The sequence below is a fragment of the Idiotropiscis lumnitzeri genome, chromosome 16 (assembly GCF_059441095.1).
Source record: "Idiotropiscis lumnitzeri isolate Australia: NSW breed Sydney's pygmy pipehorse chromosome 16, RoL_Ilum_1.0, whole genome shotgun sequence".
In the NCBI taxonomy this organism is placed as follows: Eukaryota; Metazoa; Chordata; class Actinopteri; order Syngnathiformes; family Syngnathidae; genus Idiotropiscis; species Idiotropiscis lumnitzeri.
Genome location: NC_142406.1, coordinates 6206153 through 6232184, shown reverse-complemented (window position 1 = coordinate 6232184; position 26032 = coordinate 6206153). Strand labels below are relative to the sequence as shown.

At 42.2% G+C, this 26032-nt stretch overlaps 1 protein-coding gene and 1 long non-coding RNA gene across 2 annotated transcripts; one reads left to right on the top strand and one right to left on the bottom strand.

Moving 5' to 3' along the window:
* Positions 1-17588: 17588 nt before the first annotated feature.
* On the bottom strand, positions 17589-18212 carry LOC148321079 (uncharacterized). The gene is made up of 2 exons (XM_088319493.1): positions 18011-18212; positions 17589-17914 (listed from the first exon to the last, which is right to left on the bottom strand). The coding sequence occupies exons 1-2, from the start codon at positions 18210-18212 to the stop codon at positions 17589-17591; spliced, it is 528 nt and encodes a 175-aa protein (XP_088175619.1).
* A 2082-nt stretch (positions 18213-20294) lies between these two features.
* On the top strand, positions 20295-22149 carry LOC148321078 (uncharacterized). Its single transcript, XR_015846796.1, has 3 exons — positions 20295-20578; positions 20657-20803; positions 21920-22149. It is a non-coding gene; the product is annotated as an uncharacterized LOC148321078 (long non-coding RNA).
* The last annotated feature ends 3883 nt before the right edge of the window (positions 22150-26032 follow it).

Here is a 26032-nt window from a genome sequence, read left to right as displayed (position 1 = left end):
GAAAAAGAGAGTGGATATGTCATACTTGCTATGATCATCTCAAAGACGGTAAAATGCCAGAACTTGCTGTGGCGAACAATCTCGCACTTGTAGATATTCCAAATGAACTGTGTGGTTTGAACATACTGGAGAGACACCTCATTTCCAAATGTATATCGTTTGCCAAAATTGTCCCTCTTCCGGAAGGTCAACAACGTGCCATTCGAGGGAATGTTGTGTGTGTGCCATCAGAAGTACAAGAGACGGTCAATGCCCTGCCAAGACTAAGAAGTCGGTCACAGATGTTGAGAGTGAAACTGAAGAGACGACTTTCCTACTAAAGGATAATGTAAATGGCAGTCAATTTAAAACTGAACAAAGGGTAGACTGCTGGGAGCCACTTTTGTGATCCCGGCATGGAAGTCCATTGTTTCAGAGGGGTCTCGTTCACACCTCCTGGGGTGCAGCTGTGATCCAATCTTCCTGCATTCCAATCCTGATGGTCTGGTCATTAGCATGGTCTAAACTTCAGTTACACTTAAAGGATTTCATACATTTGACTATTAAAGGAATATAAGAGTTTGAGCTTAACATAGTTCATTAGATGTTGGTGCATCCAATGTATGAAAATGTGATATTGTAAAATGCTGAGAGTGTGACTGGTGAAGCGAAACTGGTTGCGGGGGTTGTGCAAGAATGGAATGTTTTAGAAGCAGAAGGTGCTGAGCGAGACGAGATGACTCCGGGAAGGAGCGGCCATCGGGGGATCGCACGCAGGAGGAGCCACGGGATTCGGCGGGAGGAGAAAGACCAATGAGAGCGAGCTAAAGTTAACTGCAATACACATAGCCAATAGAATCATGCCAGGATGCCTTTGTCTCTGTGCCATTTGCATGTTGTATAGTATGAATCATTACTGGGCAACTCGGAGGTAGAACACATTCGCTGGTGGCAAGAGAGGTGTAGAGTTGTATTGAGAGGGACCCGAGACCCAGGTGCCATGTAGAAAATCTGTATTGGGAATAAATCCACTTTGTGCGTGAAAATGCCGGCTTCCTGATACCTTTCTATTGCAGAACGAGCGCGCATATTGTTGGATGAGTGAGAGTTGGGTAAGGTCGCAAATTGGAGTCAGATTACTTATTTGAGTTTACATTGGGTTAAAGTTAAATTCTAACATTGATATAAAGATAAATTCCAACACTACAAAGGCCATCAGCTCTTTCAAACTGTGACTTGGTCGAACCTGGTAAGTGCTCTGGTTAAACTGAAGCAAATTCATCCGCAGTACAGAGACATCACCATTCGTGATGATGCTGACCTTTGCGACCCAACCCTCACTGATGATGAGAGTAGCTCTGATGATGATGAAATGCATGAAAGTGACTACAATGCGGAAGATCTGGTGGCGATAAACCAATTTGAGAGTGATGCACTTTGTGAAATAAACTGTGAGTCACAAAATGTTAAAAGTCTCAATCAGCAGCCACAACCAAATGCTGGAAATGCAGATGAAGGTAAAGGATAATGTAAATGGCAGTCAATTTAAAACTGAACAAAGGTTAGACTGCTCGGAGCCACTTTTGTGATCCTGGCATGGAAGTCCATTGTTTCAGAGGGGTCTCGTTCACACCTCCTGTGGTGCAGCTGTGATCTAATCTTCCTGCATTCCTCTCCTGAGTGTCTGGTCATTAGCATGGTCTAAACTTCAGTTACACTTAAAGGATTTCATACTTTTGACTATTAAAGGAATATAAGAGTTTGAGCTTAACATAGTTCATTAGATGTTGGTGCATCCAATGTATGAAAATGTGATATTGTAAAATGCTGAGAGTGTGACTGGTGGCGCGAAACTGGTTGCGGGGGTTGTGCAAGAATGGAATGTTGTAGAAGCAGAAGGTGCTGAGCGAGACGAGATGACTCCGGGAAGGAGCGGCCATCGGGGGATCGCACGCAGGAGGAGCCACGGGATTCGGCGGGAGGAGAAAGACCAATGAGAGCGAGCTAAAGTTAACTGCAATACACATAGCCAATAGAATCATGCCAGGATGCCTTTGTCTGTGCCATTTTGCATGTTGTATAGTATGAATCAGGACTGGGCAACTCGGAGGTAGAACACATTCGTTGGTGGCACGAGAGGTGTAGACTTGTATTGAGAGGGATCCGAGATCCAGGTGCCAAGTAGAAATCTGTGTATTGGGAATAAATCCATTCGTGCGTGAAAATGCCGGCTTCCTGATACCTTTCTATTGCAGAACGAGCGCGCATATTGTTGGATGAGTGAGAGTTGGGTAAGGTCGCAAATTGGAGTCAGATTACTTATTTGAGTTTACATTGGGTTAAAGTTAAATTCTAACATTGATATAAAGATAAATTCCAACAATTTATGGTGACCTCGACGTGATGCATGAGAGGTAATAGAAGTCTGGGACTTCAAAGAGAGTCTGGGACTCTAAGAAAAGAAAAGAAGTTTGGAACTTCGAGGAAAACCACTGGAGACCGGGTCTCCCACGTCCACACCAGGTGACGACCTGATAAAGGATAAAAGAGCCACACATCCGACCGTCTTTCCTCTTGGGCCCACAGTCAAACAAGGTAAGCAGAACCCTTTCAAATTCTGCACATTGGCAACGCTAAATTATAAGAGGAAGGAGGAGCGGAACGTAGTAAGCGTAAAAGTGTTGGACGCTATTAGGGTGTAAAATCTGGGATTTACCTTCTAGCATAATGAATGGCGCAAAAGTAAAGTAGTATAGTTAAAAAAAAATAAAAAGTGTAACAGTGTGGACGTTAGTAGGGTCTGAAATCTGGGATTTACCTACTAGAATAGTTTGGAACTATTCGTGGTTAAGATACGGTATAAAATCTGGGATTTACGTATCGGGACACGGTTTAAAATCTGGGATTTACGTGTCTGTGTGGAAGCTGTGTGAATGTGAAGGCTAAAATTGTTCTGCGTAAAAGTGGTTGGGACACGCACGAGTGGATTTTGATTTCAAGATGGCGAAGGAGAGGAAGTATGATAGTGGTCTAGGGTCCCGGGTGTGGCACGGAGATTAAGGATAAATTCATAAAAATGAAACATAAAAAAAGAGAAGAAAAACATGAAGTAGGGATGAAATAAGAAAAGAGAAAGAAAGAAAGCTAGAGAAAAGAGAAGAAATTGTGTCAGTGTAGCGATTGGAAGTTCAATAAGAAAAGAAAAGGAATGTGAAAAAGATGCAGAATGTGTAGAAAAGAGAAAGGAACAATTAATGTTCCATTGAAAGGAGGATGGTGAAACAGGCAGTATTGAGAATGACAGAGTTTGGTGATTGAAGAAGGTGTGACTTGAACAAATGAAAAGGATAAGAATTAGGGTCTGCTGTAAGGAGGAATTGAAGAAATAAATATTTCATGTTTCATACTTGAGTTGATGGTCTTTCTATTAAGGTAACTGTAATTAGTACCTGGAATGAAATGCACAGATGGAAATGACACGAAGAAAAAGAAAAAGATTGGTGTTATGAAATCTTAATTGAAGGAAGCTTTGAGAGCATGAGAAACCTTTGCAAGAGCATAGGTGGTTCCTGACTTTGTAGTTTGTGATTTGATACCTTGATTGTTTGAGTGGCTTTGGTAAGGCTACAGTGAATTGGGAAAATTAAAGGAAAAAAAATAAGAGTGAGAAAGATTTTACAGAAGGCAATGATTATAGGTGTAATCGTAAAATCATGAGTGTGCTCTAACAAAGAGTAAACAGCTCTTTGAAGTTAGATGCTCGTTCCCAAGTAGGGGGAGGAAGTCAGAGAAAGAGGATGAAGTGATTGAAAAAGTGGAAGAAAAGACGGAATGTCTGAGAGGCATTCATCCACAGTTGCCAGACTCGCAACAGTATGTGTTTGAGCCGCCGCCCGATCCGACGGCGCCATTAATGGGGGGGGGAAGCACCAGCAGGAACATGTAAACATTTCAGACACAAGAGGAAAAACAGGCATCAATGGCAGTCGTTAACTGATTGAAAAGGAAGATATGCCTTTTGGTGCTCTCGAAAGAAGGTCACAGTCCTTTTGTTTCAGAGGTGTGTCTCGGCACCCCCCCTCGATGTTGCAGACGTTGATCTAATCTTCAGGCATCTGCCTCTCATTGAGGTGTGGAGCAGTTTTTTTTTTACAGTGCTAGTGTAGTAAGGTACGGGATAAAATATATGTATTCAACCTAACAATAAATACAAATTAGCAGGGAATTAGAACACAAGTTAAACACTGAAACATGCAGGGGATGCCTGAGGAACAGCAGGGCGGCGACAATCTTATTAAAATTTAAATTTTTAAGCAAAGGGATTATGGTTTTGGGATAAGTTTTAAGTGAAGTATTCTATGAACATGTTGAAAGAAAATCTTTGGAAAGGGGAATATCTAGCCATTGGAGATTGGTTTACCAAATATAAAGTTGGACTAAATAGTTTTGTAGATGATTTATTAACTGATGTGTATTAAATGTGACAAAGGTGGAAGACAGATGTTTTTTTTTGACTGTACGACGCGAACGCTGACATGACAATTTTAGAGGACATGACATCATTCCATAAATACCAGACTGCTAACATTCGCATCTATGAGCTGTTTGATGTCACAGGTGCAGTTTCGTCAGCTACGTCCAGGAGAGGAGAAATAACTTCACGGGGAGTGAATGGGAAATTCCAGAGACCCACATTTGTAAATTTTGGCATACGCTGGCTAAATTAAGGCAAAATTATGGATCTGCCAGCACAAATCTCAGTGAAATCAAGGCGGACGCGCCAAGGGAGGGGTCTCTGTGTGGAATTGGAAAGTATCGTTTGGTGAATGAAAGTGTGAAAGAAAAAGTGTTTGGATGCATATGTGGTTTGGGTGAATGTTGTAGGGACGGGCCTCAGGACAGAAAATTGTTTGAGGTCACCGGCAAGCCCTTACAGTACTTAGGATGCGATGGGTGGACAGGCCTGATCACCCTGAATCCCTATTGCACTCCCGAGTATTGATTTTCAAAGTGTTATTGGAGAAAGATTGGAGTAATTAAATTCAAACATCAAGTGAATGGTTGATTGACGTTATTACACAAAATTTATGCAAAACTGAAAGTTTTGGAAGGAAGATAATTTACCCCTTCTCATTCTCACTGGCAAGTGCCACTCGTCCAGTTCTGTCCACAGGTTTGAGGTGACATGTGACCAGTGTGACCAGAAGGCCGGAGAAGGCTTCAAATAGCGCCTCACCACTACCATCCCAGAGGTTCTCCTCAACAAGGAGGAGTTATTATTATTCACATTGGATGCGCGACTAGATAACACACACCCAGTCCAGGATAGGGCAAAATTTTCTTGGATTGTTCAGACTTTTCCATATAATACAGCACCACAGCAGTGATACTTGAAGTTAATGTCGAATTAGTCGCACTGTTTTTAGGGAAAATTACTCACTTAACGCAAGGGTAAGTTGTTGTAGAGGAGATATTTCAGACAAAAATGACCTTGAAGTGGTCACAAGCACGTGTCTTATGTTGGATGTATGAAATTTTATTCTGATATTTTCCATTGTAACGTATTTCATTGTATTTAGGACTAAGACATTGTAAAACACTGTTTGGAATAACTTATAGAATACCTCAAATTTAAGAACAAATGGGAAATAGATGTTGAAGCAACTTTAGTTGACCATATGTGAAAAATGTTAGGAAAACAAAAGACAGGCGCAAATTTAGAGTGACAAAGCTCTTTCCGTCTCCCAGCAGGGCAGTAATCTAGTAAAGCCAGGATACTGGGTGCGTGTAAGAAGTTTGAAGATAAGACATTCGTAATTACCCAAGGGGGAAGGAGGCGTTAGTAACAGCTCTCACAGCTGTAAAGATAGCAGAAAGGTCAACATTGGTTTATTCGACACGTTGTAAAGAGGTCACACGTTGTAAAGAGGTCACGTTGGTTGAAATCTCCTACAAAGGAGACACCAGACTAAGAGGTTTATACAGAGTTACAAGCGGGACAAAATTTATTTAAGAGGAACTGTCCTCACTTGAGGCCGAGGCCAGACCTGCTGACCAGCATGATGGTCACCAGCTAAGTGGGGACACCTCAGGTGAGATTGGCTCTGCCGTGCATCAGATATTTCTGGCCCGTTGGGGTCGATGTTGCTGTGTCTTTCAGGTGGGGAAGGGGGAGACAGGCCTGGTCTATGTGGCCAGGGCGAGACGTGAATGGAGTGAGACTTCCGGCAGTGACCCATCCAATAATGTCGACATTACTACACAGCTGTTCCAGTTGGCCGTCCACAAGGGCGTGCACCTTCCAGTGGCAGACATCAGGCGAAATAGTCCATGAATGAAAAAATGCCAATCGGCCTAAGTAGAACACATTTTGTACCTAATTTTGCACAACATCAGAAAAGGAAAATATGGGATTGGATTAAGGAGTGTGACTAAAATTGTTGTACTTGCAGGTTTAGAAGGCCAAGAGAGATAAGAAAAAAGGAGGCAGCTGCTCCTTCCACTTCTGCTGCTTCTGGGCAAGGTTCGGGTGACGCAGCGCCACAGCAGACTGGCTGCTGTCCATAGCAGGCCGGTCAACGAGGTCGGGACCGCGGGAACAGAGGTATGGGTGGTTACAGACGGGGGTTGTGAGTGGGGTGTGCTCTTGCTGCGGGGTGTGGGGTCACTGGGTGATGAGCTGTCCATGCCGAGCCACTTTCTGGAATGTGCCATCCTCCGGTGCCATATCTGTCACAAAGAGCTCCACCAGCGCAGGGGGCGCCACCGTTACCCACTCCCAACGCACTTGACACAAACCCGCTCGTACCCCATTCCATGACAGGGGGCAGCGGAGCTTCAGCATTCGAGGACTAGCAGGTCCTAGCAGTCCGGGGACGGTGGATGGACAAGTTTTCGATGGTGCTGGATATTGGGGCGAGCTATGAGCTCCTTCCGCAACCCCCACTGAGCCATGTGGACTCTCAAGAGTGCCTGAGTCACTGCCATTGACTGAACGAACACTGGAATTCGAGTGGCATTCCCGGATGGGACTGAACTTGACTGTGCACATCCGTCGGAGGGAGCATATGTCGTGCTCTCTTCCTTCCCAGTGGCTAAACTGAACTGAAACATTTGAGGGCAGCTCTGAAACCTGGTTCCCATCCTCCCGCGGTGGGTATGCCCTGTTTCTGCTCTGGTCTGACTGGTTTAGCAACCGCCACCCTTTCAATTCACCAATTGACATATCACATTGTACATGTGATCACAAACATGATTTGGTTTATCAAAAATGCACTCATCCAAATTTAGTCATGAGTGCATCATGCGTTAGAATTATATATTTGTTATGTCTACCGGCGTTGCCTCGCACGCGTGCCTTGTCCCTGGGCAGCGGTAATGGTATGAATTGTTTACTTTCGCCAAGCCACAAATCACATTGAATATTGATGCGCGTCATCATGCTAAAGATCTAGACCCCATCGTTGTTGAATACTCCGCGTCACAATCGGGAGATCATATTTCAGCACCGACTACAAATTCTTTGGTTTTGGGAACATTACTAAATGTCGAAATTTCCAGAGAAGGGTCGCTCGGAAGTGGTAGTTCTGTGTGTGTCTCTGCTTGAGGTGTTGTGGACCCAGGGCCCGACTGAGTTGGGGCTCGGCTCCACAGCTCCGCGATTGTTTTCACTGTCTCTACCCCCTCCCCCAGTTGACAGAATCAGTGTGGGCACAGCCTGTAGGTGGATTGAGCCAATCATGAGACAATAGGAGGTGAAGACTGCAGCGGTCTTGGAGCTGTCTATGTCTTGTAGAGCACCTTTTCTTCCCATAAAAAAAAAAAAAAAAAAATGAAAAAATAGAGGTTTAATTCGGTATCTGCGTTATTATAGTTTTGGGATTTTTTTATTTTGAGCATTTCATTTGTGTTGCTTTAAAATTTGTCAATTAACAGTCAAAATTGGAGCGTTAGCTCGAGGCTTAATTTGAAATCTCGGAACACAGTTAGATATTTGAACTCAGTGAACTCAGCATCACTGGAGTCGGACATCACTCCGTACATCAACCTCCGGGTGCTTTCCCGGAGGTGGACTCAATCACGCGGGTAAGGACAGTTTAGTGTTCTGGCTAGAACCTCACACGCCATCCAATTGGGAACTACAGAACAACAGTGGTACCATAACTCACAGTTGCGCCCGGCCCCAGTATTTGTGCCCGCCAAGGTTGAGCTTAGAGGTTGACCGCCCGGACGGGCAGGTCAAGAGAGGGAATGTGTAGATGGCATGAATTGGATCAAAGTCAGACACTTTCGAGTCTGAACAAAGACGATGACGATGCAACTGTTTAACTTATTGACCATTTTGCTTGCTGGCGTGTGCTTTGTGTGGACGATGTTGGCGTTTGAACATAGGATGCGGGATGACAGAAGTGATGGAGCGAAAGGAGCATGTAATGGAATGGTATGGTATGGAGCAGAGCGAGATGATGGTAAGACGCTGACACAGACACAACAACTACTGCTAAATCTGAAATGTAAACAACCGACACAGGTGAACACTTGGGTGACAATTTTAATTGGACACACCCATGGAATGATGTGGGAATAAAAAAGAAAGAGCCTATTTTTGACACCCAAGTTGCAAAACAAAAGTTCACCTGACTAAAAGTTAAATGGGACGGGTCCTGGGATTGGAAATATCCAGGAGTCATGGTGTAATGAAAATGTGTCTTTGCCAGTAGGAATCCCTCTCGCTCGTGATGATGTTTGGCTGGCTGTGGTGTGGAGAGAAAGTGCTGTACGATAGGCTTCCCACCAATGCCTCAGGTAAGTGCGCCCTGGTAACGCTGATCATGCCAGTTAGTGTGACAGCCTTAGATCTGGCCAAAATGGAGTGGGAAGGTGTTGGACAATGGGGAAGAATCCCCTTCCTTAACAGGAAGAGAAGGGACATGCAAGAATGGTTGAATGCAGGAGATCCCACGTATATAGATGCAATTGGAGTTCCAAGAGGGATCCCTGACGAGTATAAATTGGTGGATCAAATTGCAGCAGGATGGGAGAGTCTTTTCCTGTTCGTTACAGTAAACAAAAATGTGGACCGGATTAATTATGTCCACTATAATGTCCAACGATTGGCGAATTTTACCACCTCAGCACTCCAGGCAGTGCATGAGCAATTGGCTGCCACATCTCTGATGGCATTCCAAAATAGAATGGGCTTAGATATGGTGTTGGTTGAAAGAGGAGGAGTGTGTAGTATTTTTGGGGATCAGTGTTGTACTCTGATTCCCAACAATACATCTCCTGACGGTCGCCTTACCAAGGCATTGGAGGGTCTGCGCATGCTAAGTAACAAAATGAAGGAGCACTCAGGTGTGGACACCAGTTGGTATTCTGACTGGTTAAACATCTTTGGTAAATATAAAAGCCTGATTGCATCAGTACTGATTTCTATCGCTGTGTTTGCCGCTATTATGGTGTTATGCGGATGTTGCTGTATTCCATGTATCAGATCATTAACTGTTAAGACAATAGAACGCACGTTGGGGCCACTCCCTCCGGGGGGTCAGTACATGATGATCCCTCAAAAGGACCCCCAGGAGGCGGAGGTAGCGTGGCGGGAGTCCAGGATGTAAGTATGGAAAGATGGCCTCGGGGACCTGAGGCCATAAGGAGGGAATGAAATTTTCTACTAATTTTCTACTGGAATGAACTTTTCTACTAATTTTCTATTGGAATGACATTTTTGTACTAATTTTCACTAATTGTCTACTGGAATGAAATTTTCTACTGATTCTTATTCTTTTACTAATTGTTTGATGTGTTTTAGTTTTATGGCAAATGATGTCGAGCTCGTGTGCAGCAATGAAATAAGGTGTTCAAGTGATGACCTCAGATGTCTGAGGTCATGAGAGGGATTAAAGGATAATGTAAATGGCAGTCAATTTAAAACTGAACAAAGGTTAGACTGCTCGGAGCCACTTTTGTGATCCTGGCATGGAAGTCCATTGTTTCAGAGGGGTCTCGTTCACACCTCCTGTGGTGCAGCTGTGATCTAATCTTCCTGCATTCCTCTCCTGAGTGTCTGGTCATTAGCATGGTCTAAACTTCAGTTACACTTAAAGGATTTCATACTTTTGACTATTAAAGGAATATAAGAGTTTGAGCTTAACATAGTTCATTAGATGTTGGTGCATCCAATGTATGAAAATGTGATATTGTAAAATGCTGAGAGTGTGACTGGTGGCGCGAAACTGGTTGCGGGGGTTGTGCAAGAATGGAATGTTGTAGAAGCAGAAGGTGCTGAGCGAGACGAGATGACTCCGGGAAGGAGCGGCCATCGGGGGATCGCACGCAGGAGGAGCCACGGGATTCGGCGGGAGGAGAAAGACCAATGAGAGCGAGCTAAAGTTAACTGCAATACACATAGCCAATAGAATCATGCCAGGATGCCTTTGTCTGTGCCATTTTGCATGTTGTATAGTATGAATCAGGACTGGGCAACTCGGAGGTAGAACACATTCGTTGGTGGCACGAGAGGTGTAGACTTGTATTGAGAGGGATCCGAGATCCAGGTGCCATGTAGAAATCTGTGTATTGGGAATAAATCCATTCGTGCGTGAAAATGCCGGCTTCCTGATACCTTTCTATTGCAGAACGAGCGCGCATATTGTTGGATGAGTGAGAGTTGGGTAAGGTCGCAAATTGGAGTCAGATTAGTTATTTGAGTTTACATTGGGTTAAAGTTAAATTCTAACATTGATATAAAGATAAATTCCAACAAAGGCGATGAACCAAATGGCGGCGTCATCCTTGAATCTTGTCTCCAACCAAATGACGTGTCAGAGGAGATTCTGAGTTTCACCGAGGGAATTTACTCTGCTGCTCCTGCTGAAAGAAATAACCCGGTAAGCTTTTTCAAGACTCCTAAACTTGAGGCCATGGCATTTCCGGTTCAGTTTCCAACAGGGCAAAACACGCTTGATGAAGAGAGACAAATCAAACTCACACCAAGCAAATATTTCAAGACACGGCTGTGTTGCGTGGATGAACGTTTTGCAAGAGATGCAACCTACTTGTTCTTCGCTCAGTTTGTTACAGAAATCTACCAGGCGACGTCAAGCATGAGAATTCAGCTCCGCAAAGGTAAACCTTTTACCAGAGATGGTCGCAGAATAAACTGCCATGTTACAGGATAAGTGTGAAGTTGAAAAACTGGTGCGCAGCAAAGACGCGGTCCGCTTCATGACGCCTTTGAGAGGCACGCCAGCCTATTGGGAAAGAACCACTAAAGATCTTTTTGCCATGATCCGACAGCTGGGCACACCCACGTTCTTTTTAACTTTTATCATTATTCAGTACTAGCAAATTTCAGATCAATCATATCCAAATAATGAAATAAATCAGTAAGTAAAGCAAAATGGAGTGAGATTTAAATGATTAAAAGGTGTCATAGATTACAGTTGGTACGAGATTTTGAGATGGGATTTGGAATGACGATGGTTTTGCATGTGAACGAGAAAGTGAGTGGCAGAAGAGCTTTGGGAGGAGTGGGAGAGAATGGGAATTAAGGAAGTTGAACAGTTTGTGGAAGGTCAAGGAAAGTGAAGTCGAGGGTCAAAGAAAGTGAAGTCGAGGATCAAAGAAAGTGAAGTCGAGGGTCAAAGAAAGTGAAGTCGAGGGTCAAAGAAAGTGGAGTCGAGGGTCAAAGAAAGTGGAGTCGGGGGTCAAAGAAAGTGAAGTCGAGGGAGGGGAGAGAGTTGTTGGATTTTTTACGTTTTTGTTAACATTTCAATCATCCTTGTCATTGGCATGGGATGAGGACGGAACACTGACAAGGTGAGTAAAACATCATTAAACATATCTTTTCTTGTAAAGACAGTAAATGTAATTTTATTCTCCTCTACCTTTAACAGGTCTTTGTTCTGCAGAAAATCAAGTCTTGTCAAATTTATTTTGATAGCCCCGACTCACAGCGACTTCTCAAAGGGCTTGACGTGCCCACAATTGACAAATATTAACGACATCCCCTGATCTTAAATCCCAAGAGGGCAACTTAAAAAAAAAAAAAACCTTAGACACCAAACAACACAGGTATGTGTGTACTGATCTTTTGTACATACATTGTACATTATTGTACATTACTTAAATGTAAAGTGATTTTAGAATATAAAATGATTATCATATTTGAATGGATTGGGAGTCATAGCCAAGCCTGTCTCAGCCCTTTGCAGCCTCACGTAAATTTTGACTCACTGATCCTGCGTCTGTCTGCCTTTTCTCTACCAAAAGACAAAAGACAGGCGCCCAAACACGTACCACAAGGACTGACTCCAAAACCAGGGTGACAACCATGCAGGACTTCTCTTCCTTCTTCTGTAAGTGGCCGAGAAGAACTTTGTCAGGAAACATTGCCCATAATTTGACATCTTTCTCAGCTTCTGTTTTGACACCTCCTTTATTTTTCGTGTTAGAACGTTCTTCACGTTGCCTGCGGCGCCACTTGCTGCATTAGTCAAGACGCGGAAGAGATGGAAGTTTAGTCACCTCAGTTCAAGCACTCGATGAGACCATTTTATTCATTGAAAGGAAAAGGTATATAACTCAATCTTAAACATATCTTTCTCTTTAAATTCAGTAAATGTTGTAATTTTACTTTGCTTCACTTTATTAATTATTGTCCTCCCTCCCTCTCCTTTTTAAGGGCTTTTCTCCTTACTTTTCACGAATCCATCCCTCTGCCCCAAAAAAAAAAAAAATGGGTCGCAAGGGTAACCGTGTGGGAGAGAGTCTAAACAGCAGAGGGCTTCTAATTCCTGCTTGGGCTTCAAGTCTTGGAGGCGCCAAAACACGTACATCAAGTAACGTTGGCTGCAAAACCAGGGTGGCAACCGTGCAGGACTTCACTTCTTTCTTGTGTAAGTGGCCGTCAAAAACTTTGTCAGGAAACATTCTACACAATTAAAGATTTCATTATCAGCATTTGTCCTCACCACTTCCTTTATTTTATTTTTTGTAGACATTCTTCCCGTTGCCTGCGGGTCCACCTGCTCCATTTGTCCAGACAAAGAAGGTGGATGGAAGCTCACTCACCCTGGTACAAGCGCTCGATGAGATGTGGCCGTGTTAGCCTGATGAAGGAAGGACTTGCTGACACGTTTAGAAAGACCATGGCAACATGTTTTCCTAAGGATCATGTCAAGTCTGTTTTCTGTTCTCTTCAGACCATTCTATTTCTTGAGAGGAAAAAGTAAGTATCTTATTATTAAACATATATTTCTTTGTAAAGTCAGTAAATATTGTAATTTTACTCCACTGCCCTTTGACAGGTTCTTTCTTCTGGAGAACGAGTAGTTTATCCCAGAATGGAGGTAGCAGGCAGAGGTGGGCACCAATTTTTGTTGGATCGTCTTCCATCCGCATACTGGACACCCGTCCCTCCATCCTTATTCATAAAAATAATTGACCTCCGTCCCCGTCCTTTTAAAGGGCTTCACTCCTTATTTTTCACCTGTCCGCCCACCTCAAAAAAAAGGAAAAAATAAATGGGCTGCAAGGGTAACCGTGTGGGAGAGAGCCTCAACAGCAGAGGCTTTCTAATTCCTGCTTGGGCTTCAAGTCTTGGAGGCACCAAAACACGTACATCATGTAACACTGACTGCGAAACCAGGGTGGCAACCGTGCGGGACTCTGCTTCTTTCTTCAACTGACTTTGATTCAACCTATTGTTGAAATACTTTTTTTGTGGGTAATGCTAACTTCATTTTTTGTGCATTTTTTCTCTCTGTATTCTTGTTTTTCATGAATAATTTATCATTAATAAATGTATTATTGAAGTTGCAAAACTTTGGATGAGTTTGTATTGTGTATTATACCTTGATGTGGTGTTTTTTTTTTTTCAAAAGTAATTATTTTTTGGGGGGGGGGCTCTTTGAGCAGTTGGAGATTATAAATACTGGTCAAGGCAGACTGCCGCCTACATCAAGTCTGGAGTCTGCTCTGATTAATTTATTAATTTGTGTTTCATGTTATTATATGAAATAAATCCAACAGGACATGGTGTGTGTATGCAAAAAAAGTTGCAGTTTCGACAAAAGATGGGTCATTGCGTGTTTAAGAATGCTTTTTACTCAGCAAACATATTTTCTCCCTTGGATATATGCACCTCTGCTTTGCATTTTCCTTTTCATTTAATTTTAACTTGAACTTTTTTTCCTATGTAACATAGAAATAATTATATTTAAAATGTCATCACATCAAAAAGAAATTGATTAAAAAAAAGTAGATTATATATTCTGTCTTACATAACATAGTTATGTGTCGTTTATACCTTAAAAAAAATCCATTATTTCATTGTTTCTTGCCGTCGGTATGTTAAGGGCGTTTGGGCTGATCACCGTGACGCAGGTGGCCATTTTTCATTCCACAGTTGACTGACCAAGAGGTAGGATGATTTATTCGTTTCGACATTCAGAAAACTCCTTTTTAACTTTTTGTATTCCGCAGTGTTCTCTGTAAAACACCAATATTTATTTCTTGGTATGTAATTATTAGTATGTAATTGTCTCTTAATCAGGTAGAAATCCGAATACGCCAATTTGGTTAACTTTAGCTGTGCTGTACATGTTGACTGTAATTGATATGTCAGAGTCACAAATTTTGATTTTGGTCGTAAGGTCGAAATTAAATTCACATTCTTTCACATTTGGATCAACAAATGGCCTTTGTTGAATATCTAATTGTGAATATTCATTTTTAATTTAGCATTCATCCTTCATTAAGGGTTGCTAGCTAGGTGCGCACATGGCGATCGATAAGTCTTACACGTCACAGTCACGTAAAATTAATGAACACTTTTTTAAATATTCACTTTTCCGTGCGATCTTTAGTTTATTTGCGCACCTTTATTTATTTTTGGTCATAAGTCGTCCTAAATTATTGCTAGTCACCACCCCTCCAAAAAGAGACACCGTGGGAAAATGAATGTGTGAATCTCATTCATTTTCCCACGGTTTCACGGTGAGGTGGGAGGGAAGAGGAGGGGAAGGGAGCGACCTCTTACGGTTCGGAAACTCGGGGAGTGTTCAAATTTGCTGTTGAAGTTTTTCAGTATGGCCCAAAAGGATGCGGTGCGCAAAGTGCGTCAGGGAGAACACGTGGAAACAGTTCAAATAAGAGCTGCAGATTGCTTTATAACATATAGGGTAGGGATCGCTAAATCATGGGAGGGTTGCGTGCACCTGTTCTTCGAAGACACACACTTCTCAAGTTGTGTTAGTCGCAGCGAATTTCCCAACGCACCCAGAGAGCGAGAGTATTTTATTTTATTTTTTTGCCAAGATGCCGTCGCGTATGGACGCAGCGGCTCAGGGCTCTCCCCAACAGTCTCGACTCTCGCTGCACACTGTACAATGACAATAAAGGGATTTTATGAGTTCTGACTGAAAGTGCCCAAATTCAATGAATATACCATGAAATGTTTCATCTAATTTGTAATTAATTACTTGTTTCATCCTTTACACATGTAATTAAATAAATCCGATGAATAAATGCAATATTAAATATTTAGATAAAAGTGTCATTAATTAAATGTTTCATTTATTAACTAAATATGGAATTAAATAATTCAATGTGTGATTAATTAATTAAATTACCAATGAATATATGTATACATTTCTAGATGTAATTATTTCTAAATGAAACATTTAATTAATTTTTTTAATAATAATTAGTTTTGACAAAAGATGCGTCATTGCAAGTTTAAGAATGCTTTTTACTAAGAAAACATATTTTATCCCTCGGATAGATGCACCTTTGCTTTGCTTTTTCCTTTTCATTTAATTTTAACTTGATTTTTTCCCCCAATGTAACAAAAGAAAAATATATTTAAAATGACATCACATCAAAAAGGAATTGGCAAAAAAATAGTAGGATATATATCCAGTCTTACAAAACAGTCAAGTGCCATTTGTAGTTTGGAAACATAAAAAAAAAAAAAATCCATTATTTCATTCATGGTTTATTGTCGTCGGTATGTCGAGGGCGTTTGGGCTGATCCCCGTGACGTAGGTGGCCATTTTTTCATTCTACAGTTGACTGACCACGAGGTAGGATGATACATTGGTTTAGACATACAGAAACCTCATTTTCAACCTTTTGTACACTATAGTGTATGTTTAAGCCTATTCCCCGTATAATACAATTATTACATGTATTTATTTATTCATTATTCTGTACTTAATAGTGTGTAATTGTCCCTTTATCAGGTGGAAAATCTAAAGTGCCAATTTGGTTACCTTTAGTTGTGCTGTACATGTTGACTGTAATTGATATGTCAGAGTAAAAAAAATGATTTTAGTCGTAGATCTTAAATTAAATCCACTTTCTTTCACATTTGCCTCAACAAATGGTCTTTGTTGATTATCTAATTCTGAATATTCAATATTCAATTTAGCATTAATCCTTCATTAAGTATTGCTAGCTAGGTGCGCACATGGGGATCGATAACTCTAACACGACACACAGTCACGTAAAATGAATGAGCACTTATTTTAATATTCCATGCGATCTTTTGTTAATTTGCGCAAGTTTAAGTTTTTATTCTGCTTTTGTTTCGGGAGTTAAGTCGTCCTAAGTAATTTTTTGCCCCCCTAACCCTCGCCCCTCCCTTCCCTGGACACCGTGGGAGAATGAATGAGATGCACACGTTCCTTTCCCAGTCGGGTGGGAGTGGAGTGTTGAACGCAATGTACGGGGTTTACTCCTCTTGGAGCAGGGGTTACTTACAAAAAAAAATCCCCAGAGAGCGCATTGCTTCTCTCATGTGGTTCGGAACCTCGGAGCACAGACTTTGGGCATTATGAGCGATCGAGTAGCATAATTCCTAAAATTATCAACTGCACGCGGTTAAAGGCCCTCGCGGTCCGCCTCGTACAAGTTTAAGTAATAATTTATAGTGTTTAAAAAAATTGATCAATGAATAAAGATCTGGGCTTCGTGCATGGTCTGTCAATAACAGGGTCGCCATTATGGTACGACCTTCCAAAACTGTATTTCCAGTGAGGATGCAAAAGGCATGCATTATTAACAATTTGTTGTTCATATCTTGAATCACTTTTTTATAATTTATTTATTTTTTATGCATGGCACCTTGTTTCGGGGAAAATCTTTTAAATTAAATCTGTTGAAAAAACTCGGTTGTTAACAATAAATTGTTGTTGAATTTAAATAAGATCTAAGTTCACAATCTTTGGCGCCAGCTCAAATTAAACAATAAGTCAAAATCACTGTTGAATCTCTTGAAACAGAAAGGTTAAATGAATTACAATTTCTGGGTCTTGTTATTGATGAAAACCATGCTGAGAAGTGCCAACAGAAAGTGTTAAGTGTATAATATGTGCAACTATTGGTATGCTTTATAAAACTAAGGTTCTCCTAAAAAATTAATCGCAAATTATACTGTTCATTATTACTGCCCTCCGTTACTTATTGTGCGGAGATATGGTGAAATACATAGACAACAAATACTTAGCCTATCTATAAGGAAAAAAGAGCCATATGTTGGGGTTCAGCGAACCGAGTGGAAAGATGACTGGACCCAAACGCAAGCGTGGAGGGTGGAGGAGGGTTTATTGAGAAGATCGGGAGAGGAGCAGCTGGCTCGGAAGCCAAAGAAGGAAGGCTGGAGGCGGAGCGGAGAGGCAGGTCAGGTGCGCTTGAAGCCGCGGAGCGGAGCTCGCCAGCGGGGGGGCAGCGGGAGCGACGAGCGGGGAACAGACCAGCGCTGTAGCGGGAGGAGCGCGGGCGGGATGATCGGCGAGGTGGAGAGGAAGCCGGCGAGGAGGCGGAGGCGGTGGTCGGCAGGCAGGCGGCGTGAGGACGGCCAAGCAGCGGGCGGCGGCCAGGCGCTCGACGGCTGGCAACGGAGGATCGGGCTCGGACGGGCAGCGGACGGCTGGAGGGAGAACGAGGACAGGCAGGGGTTAGCGCAGAGAACATGTCACGGAAAAACCAGGCAAGTGCGAGGCGATCGGAGACGTGAGCCAGGTACCACGGTTGGGAACGGGATAATCCGGCGTCTGGCTCCTGGCAGCGCTGAGCTTTAAAACCCCGCGGTGATTGGTGTTGATGAGCTGCAGGTGTGCTGGAGCCGACGCCTTCTCCAGCCGGAGACGTGCCCAGCGAGAGACTGCCGGAGATCTGCAACCGAGAAGCTTGCCAGGCCCCCCCCCAGCCGACAACCCCCACACCATACCTACATATCATCTTTGCAAATGATCTAGAACCAACCAATCCATTATTTGTCAAATTAAACACTGAAATTCTACGGCTTTGTCGAATGTAAAACAGCACACGTGATGTAAAAAGCATACAATAACCATCTTTGCCCCAGTATTCAGAAGCGGTTCAAAATCAGAGAGGATGTTGAATAAACAGCCAATTTCCGTCACTCTTCATGTTTGTGAGAGTGAGACACTTCAATTAGAGTATCGCCAAATGGTATCGGCACATTATTTGTTCGTATTTGTCGATACCAGTGTTTTAATGGTGTATCGTATTGATACTGATACTAGTAGTGGTATCGGTACAATTCTATTAATTAGCTATGTAAGCTCCAACCGCAAGCCAGTAAATGTTGCTGAACCACTTTAGTAAACTCCACTATCTGCAATAGCAGCTGCACATTCCTGATCTGTTGATTCTGTGTGTTCATCACTGACACCTGGTGGATGGTTAAAATCTTTGCAAGCAGCCTCAGCTGACATTTTATTCAATTACAAATACAATAAGTTCTGCATTGTTGTGGGGAGTTTTGTAGCAGATGTGGTATAAAATACCTTTGATATGTAGACAGTAAAAAAATGTGAACGTGTGTCAAGTGCGATATTTTTATGACAACTAAATATGAGATTAATGATTAAATCATTTGAAAGTTCCATGGTTCACTACCAGGGATGTAGCGATGCATCAGAAATCTATTTTATATCGATATAAACCGCTCAAAATATCCACCGATAAGAAATAAAATAATAGATTTTAATTGTTTCAAAACTTTCTCTTTCAGGATGACGACAAATCTCCTTATTGCAAAAGTGGTGGCCAAGAAGCTCCAGGTCCGGGCCAAAAATTGGTCCCTGACACCAAATGGCACCTTGGCCATGAATGGGGCCTACAATAATTTCACTGTTGCCCTCTGTGACGGGGCAAAAAATTACACCGTGTGTCTCTTTGACACACTGGCGGCCATCGTCACAGAGGGCAACAGCTATGTCTTTGCGCATTTTGGATTTGGGGCGGGTCAAGACTCTTTTCTGCTTACCCGCCCCAAATCCAAAATATATGTGGGCCCCGTCGTCACCATTGATGCTGCCATGGAGGCTGCGGCACGTGAGCTGGTATTCCCGGTCTCAACATCATCATCTCCTCAGGAGGTCGCACAAATAGCTCCTGGGGAGATGGTGACCGTGGATGGGCACATAACCGACGTAAGTATATTTCACACATACACACCCACACACACACACATAGGCGCTCCAGAGGTAAGATGTGGGGAAAATATATTAACATTCCCTCAGAATAAACATTGCCTTCCAACCAGGGACAGTTTGGAGATCTTTTTTCTTTTCTGGGGCTAAAGGGGGTTGCTTGGTTCAGATAGGGGTTGCTTGGTTCAGATCGGGGCCTGAGAAAATATTTTTAAAATATATTTTAGAATATCACATAAATCACTTAAGTGGGGCCACACAGATTTCTGTTGGGGCTCATGGGTAGTTTCACGGGCGTCACGGTGGACAACTGGTTAGCACAATGGCCTCACCGTGCAGAGGTCGTGTGTTCGATTCCGGCTCCGGCCTTCCTGTGAGGAGTTTGCAAGTTCTCCCGTACCTATGTGGCCTTGCTCCGGGTACTTCGGTTTCCTCCCACATTCCAAAAACATGCATGGAAGGTTGATTGAACACTCTAAATTGCCCTGAGGAATGGGTGTGTGCGTGGATGATGGTTGATGGTTGTTTGTCTATGTGTGCCGTGTGATTGGCTGGCAACCAGTTCAGGGTGTACCCAGCGTACTGCCCGATGATAGCTGGGATAGGCTCCAGCAGCCCCCGTGACCCTTGTGAGGACAAGCGGAACTGATAATGGATGGATGGATGAGTAGTTTCAAAGTAGCAGTGCAACTCTGCATATTCTATAGTTTCTGGTTCCATTAAAAACTCGCTAAACATTTACACGCTTGCGCTAAACATCAATGCATATTGTGTTTGTGGATGGCTGCAGCACCACCCAAGTGCACAGAGACATGGCAGAAATAAAAAAAAAAGATAAATATCAAATCGAATCGTGCTTGAATGAATTGTTAATTCTCGACCAGAATGACATTGATGCATATAAAAACATGTGTTCCCTTGCATTAAGCATTGCAATATAACCCAGTTTTCTTTCTGTTTTGTTCTTCCGTGTCAGCCTCTGTCAGTTCTGTTCGCACACGCATCATTTGCGCAAACATACAAATGTTTTTTTATTTTTTTTTCTATTTGGTCCACATTTGATACGTCCAATTCGCATGGTGCGGCTGCGTGGGGCCCGGCCTGTGCCGTTGCACAATGTGACTATAAAAAAAGTAAGTACATCATTTATAGTTTTCCTTTTTATGCATTTCAATTATACACGCTGAATATGCATTTTTTAACTATTGCAGAACGATGTGGAGGTCCATATTGCCATTTGGCGGGAGGCCAATTTGGTAAATCTTGAGGTTGGCCATGGATATTATTTCACTCACTTAAAAGCCAGGATAAATCATATTGGGTTGACCCTCAGCACGACCCAATTTACAGAAATTACAGTGAGTAAATTAATGGCTCTCCGTCAAGGGTACTCAAAAGGTCCCTACATATCTGTGGTGCCCGTACTAAGGCCCTTTTTAATATCAACCCAGAACAGGTGTTCCCAATCCTTATATAGACTTATTAATTCATTACTTAAAGAGATGAGTTTAATGTATCCATCATAATGTATTTATTTGTTTTTCACAGAGCTGTTTGGTTTTATAGTTTGTTCAAATTTATTGATAAAATGGAAATTGAATTTGATTTCCGTTTCTACTTAGTACTTTTGTTGTTTTAAACACATTTACATATGAGAATATATGAACGTTACTAATACAGGGTGTCCATAAAATCATTTTACAAATCTAAGATTCCTACAAAGGCACTTGAGCCATAGCCAGATTTGTTTTCTTGTAATCATTTGTTGTCAGTTTTGTTTTTGTGCTCATATACTTCATTTAATACACCTCTACATGGGCACCATTAGAGGCACCAAGTGCATGAAGACGATTCCCCGATGTCTTGTCATGTTCGCTGTAGCATGTAACATCAGGCGTCTCCTGTAAAATGGATTGTCGGATGACAAACAGGTACCCAGGCTGCTGACAGATGATGAATGACGGACCGGCAAACTTAAGTAAAATGCCCACCTCTGCAAACTGCCCAAAATAATGAATTCTTAACATTTTAAAATGGCGTGATGGACACCCTGTATATTACTATGTAGCATAATTGTTATTGTTGCATACAGGGAAGATGTCAACAGTTTACAACAATGAAGGCTGCATTCATAAATTAATTGTAGGAGTGTGTTTGCTGCCTCTCAAAACAGACTGACCATTAGTAGTTGTGGTGTCAAGATTAACTAATCAATTCAAATTAAACAACAACTATGCAAGTCAACAAGTAATCTTCTCGAGCCATTGTTTAATTTAAAATTGTCCAAATCATCTGAATTCAGCCTACTAACAGTAATTATTCTCTGATTTCTGGAGTCCTTCATGAAAGCAGTAAGCAGTAGGTTAAGTAATACTCAGCCAAGTACAAAGTGCTGGATACAAGATTGTACTTAGTTATTTCCCCTCTTTGGTAAAAGTGGGTTCGAAATCACAAAAACTATTTTTCATCAACAGGGCTGCAACTCCACCGTTACGTTGAATATTTTGGGATTTGCAGTTATAAACGACCACATTGAGGTAGTGGACCTCAACGGGGACTCGACCTCCATTCCCATCAATGTCTGGAGGGAATGTTTTGAGGAGCCCCCAGCAATACCGCCAGCAGGGCTGGCTATTGAGGCTACCAAAACAAATGGCATTATAACACACATTCAGATATAATACACTCTTGCACACACGCACACGCCCACACACTTCACATTAAATAAAAAGAAAACAAATGTCATTTTTTGAGTGTCACTTTATTTTAAACGTTATTAATGTGTCATGTATTCGTTTTTTTATTTCTTTTGAATAAAAATGAAAAGTTTGAGGAATCATTTTGAGGCTAACCCTATTTTCATGGGTTTCAGCTTTGATTTTTGATGAATAGTGAATAATACAGTTCAGTGCTTATTTAATTGACTCCATTAGCAAACAATCTAACATTATCAGTCATTACTACACAAAAGGTAACGTTTAATATGTTCATCTCAGTAGCGGGCCGTCAAGGCCTTCTCTGCTGGCCTAACATAATCAAGAAAAAATGATTTTATTCTCCACATTGATGTCATGTTCGATCCAAGCGTTGTCTTTTTAGGTGTGAGTTTTTATCCAATCAGAATTCCGCAAGTTATCTTTTGCTCAACTGCAAGTCATTGTTTTTGGGTAGCTGGATGGATAAAAGAATTTGGTCTATTTCTCATTTAATGAATGAACAAGGTATTTTTTAACTCATAGTGACTTCTGTGTTAAATACAAATTTCTGTGCTCAGCTAGTGAAGACAATAAAGTAATTAAAGCCATTCCAGCCCCCTTAAAAGCAATGACTCAACAACTGGTGGTGTATCAGAATGTGTCGGACATGAGGCCGCTGTCTGTGGAGGGATTCAATTTTGATAGTAATCAATTTTCCAATAAATTTGTTAGAACGGTTTTCACTTAAAGATGCTATGCTTACCTTGAAAAGAAACTATGTTCTACGTGTTTTCAGTCCTGCTGAGGCAAAAAGAAAAAAAAAAATAAGTAAACAGTATTTATCGTATCCAATCCCTCAAAAAGCTAAAGATCCTTTGCTGACATGACGAACAATAATGCCCAGAGATTTTTTTGTTTAATGGAACATTTTGCCCTTCTAGATTAAGATCCTGTCATGACCCGTGGCGGTCATGGCAGGTCTTTTGTTGTTTTTTTTGTCACGTTCCGTTCCCCATGCCTGGTCTTTGTTTGTTTATTTTGTCAGCTGAGTGGGGGCGTGTCCTTCAGCGCTCGTTCCCCACCAGCCTCACACCTGACTCCCATTTGCTCCCCTAATTACCCGGACTATTTATGCGCTCAGGACCAACTGCTGGGCGTTGGAACATTGCTTCCCTTGGAGGAATGTCACGGCCGCTCCTTGATTTCATTCTCGCTCTCGTTCACGCCATCGCTCATCGCGATTTGTCCTTTTCCCTGTTTCTTCGTCAGTTTATTCGGTTTAGTCATGTTTAGTTTGTCTTTGTTATGTTGGCACTTGGTCACGTTTGTTTGTTTCTCCCAGCACCTTGTTGTCCGTTTTAGTTCACTCATTAAAATCCTTTTAAGTTACCCCTTGCCTGGCTTCCCCGCATTCCTGGGTCCTTCTCCACACCGCCCTCCGGGCGACCCTGACAGATCCTCACATTGTTCTTACCTGTTTTTTGTTTTATATATTTATTTATTTTATTTTTAATTCTTTATCTTTATTTTTTTGCTTTCCTAACTCGTGTTGTTCAACTAAGCAGTTATATTCAATATGTGCTTTAATTTTTGGTATATTTCAACAATAAAATGAAAAAATAATAATTATAATAATTGTACGTCTTTTGTCAAAGTAAATGAGATTTCAGATTTGATAGACAGTTGCGATAGCCAATTAGATCACGAGTTGGTTACAGTGAGCCTTCTTGCTGCCCTTGAAGATGATGAAGCGTCTTGTGATCGGATACTTACTGGTGAGGGGGCAGCGCTATGCGGAATCAACACACCCGGAAGCCGTAACTGGCGACCGTTCGAAAATCACAAATATATTCTTGTTTTTTTAAACCACGGTGGCTGAAGGAGGGAAAAGTGTGGGTTAATTGAAGATACACATGCAGGGCCATTTTCAAGACGGACCTTTCAAGAGAAGCTATATCGTCCAACACTCGCTCAGTGCCGTGTAAGTGTGTTTCTCTATATTGTTTATCCAGCCGTGGTGTCATAAATGATGGTATTATGAGGAGGATTTATTCAAGTAGGACGAAGTAGGACTTCACTGAAGGCCCAGGTGTGAAATGCACGGCCCTCCACTGGTTCAAATAATATCTTAAACTGTAAGATAATCTGAAGATCATAATAACCTCAAGTAACCTTATATAATCAGTTTGTGTATTTCTAATCATGTTTTTATACACCAATTGCATTAATGATTGCACACGCACACACCCCTACATTTTTGCTCTCGAGTTGAGTTTTTGTTGTCTAATCTAAACTTTCGTTATGAGTTAAGTTTCTGTTTCCTTGCTTTCGTTGTAAGCCATGATGAGTTAGTTTCTGTTTCGTTATGAGTTTGCTTCAAGCTCTAATAAAAGAGGAGGCGGCGGGGCGGAAGGCCAGAGGGTGCGCGGAGCTGAACTGAGCGAGTTGCCTGTCTGCTCTCTGCCTCTCTCCCGCTCGCGACCGGTAAAAATGAACAACCTTGCCTGGTTCCTTCTGGCCTCGGCCACCTTTAGAAAGAAAGCTCTCCCAAACGGCGTCAGGGAATTTAAACCTGACAGAAACTCGATTACCACTTACAATATTAAACAATTATCTTAACAAAAAAGGACAATCTGAATTTTTTTTCATGCACAGGGAAGCCATCTCCGGGTATTTTACAATTCAGTCTTCATGGGGAAACAACATTCAACAATTTGCTTTTCTTATTTAATATATAGTTCAGCCCAGCAGGTGACGGGCAAGCACCTTAAAACGTCATGCGCCTACACACAGAAGATGAACATGACCAAGGCGCTCCCGTGTCATCGTCTTTTGGGCAACCTGAGAATAATGTTCTTGAATATAAACGTTTGTATATGTTAGTTTATGGTAATTTTTTTAATGGTATGTTGTTTGACAGTATTTTTGGTTTTTTTCATAATTTCGTCATTAAAAGGCTGTGGCTAGTGATGGGTCCAGCGACATTGAGGAGTCGTTGTGTGCGCCAAGCTTCCAGGGCAAACCCCGTGTCGGTGCGCGTACTTGCTTTAAGAAAGTCACGTGACCACTACCGGAACCGTGTCGACACAGCGGTCGCTCGCCAAACTATGTTTATAAGAAAGCGCATCTGTCAACAGGATGGATGCTCAAAACAAGCATCGAGTTATTGGCGCGTTGCTCTGCGTTAAATATCCGCAAGATGGGAGACGTCACTGGTAAACGCAAGTTTTCTGCCGTGTGCGCACTCATAGGTGCAGCGCTATATGTCACCAGGACACGTTGCACGTACGGAAGACCCGCTCTTATACTGGAAGTCCATGGAGGCAACGTTCCCTCACCTATTTATATTGGCCACACAGGTTTTGTGCACGCCGGCCTCTTCAGTGTAAAGGAGTGGAAGAGTTTAAACCTGGCTAGTTTTATTCGATGTCCTGCATCTTGTGTCACTGTTATTCTGTGGAATGCTGTGTGGGTGGCTGGTGAAGTTGGAAAAAGAAAGTGAAAGAATGTGAGGTTTGGGAGGTTTTAGGTCGGTGCCTGGCGCAGACAGATACTTCGAGGGGGAAGGGATGCACAAGAAACTGGACCCTTCAGCCACAAGCAGGAGGGGCCACCACTTGAAGAAAGACCAAGAGGAGCAAGCTAAAGCCAATAGAATCATGCCAGGATGCCTTTGTCTCTGTGTCATTTGCATATTGTGTCTATAAATTAATGCTGAACAGCGAAGACAGAGAGAGCTGTATTGAGAGGGACCCAAACTCAAGTTGTAGATTTGTGTGTTAGGAATAAATCCACTCGTGTGTGAAAATGCTGGCTTCCTGATACCTTTCTATTGCAGAACGAGCGCGCATATTGTTGGATGAGTGAGAGTTGGGTAAAGTCACAAATTGG

Coding starts and splice junctions, on each gene's coding strand:
- LOC148321079 (XM_088319493.1), bottom strand. CDS start 18,212: ATGGTGTGGGGGTTGTCGGCTGGGGGGGGGCCTGGCAAGCTTCTCGGT. Junction 17,915..18,010: donor TTATCCCGTTCCCAACCGTG/GTACCTGGCTCA, acceptor TTCTCCCTCCAG/CCGTCCGCTGCCCGTCCGAG.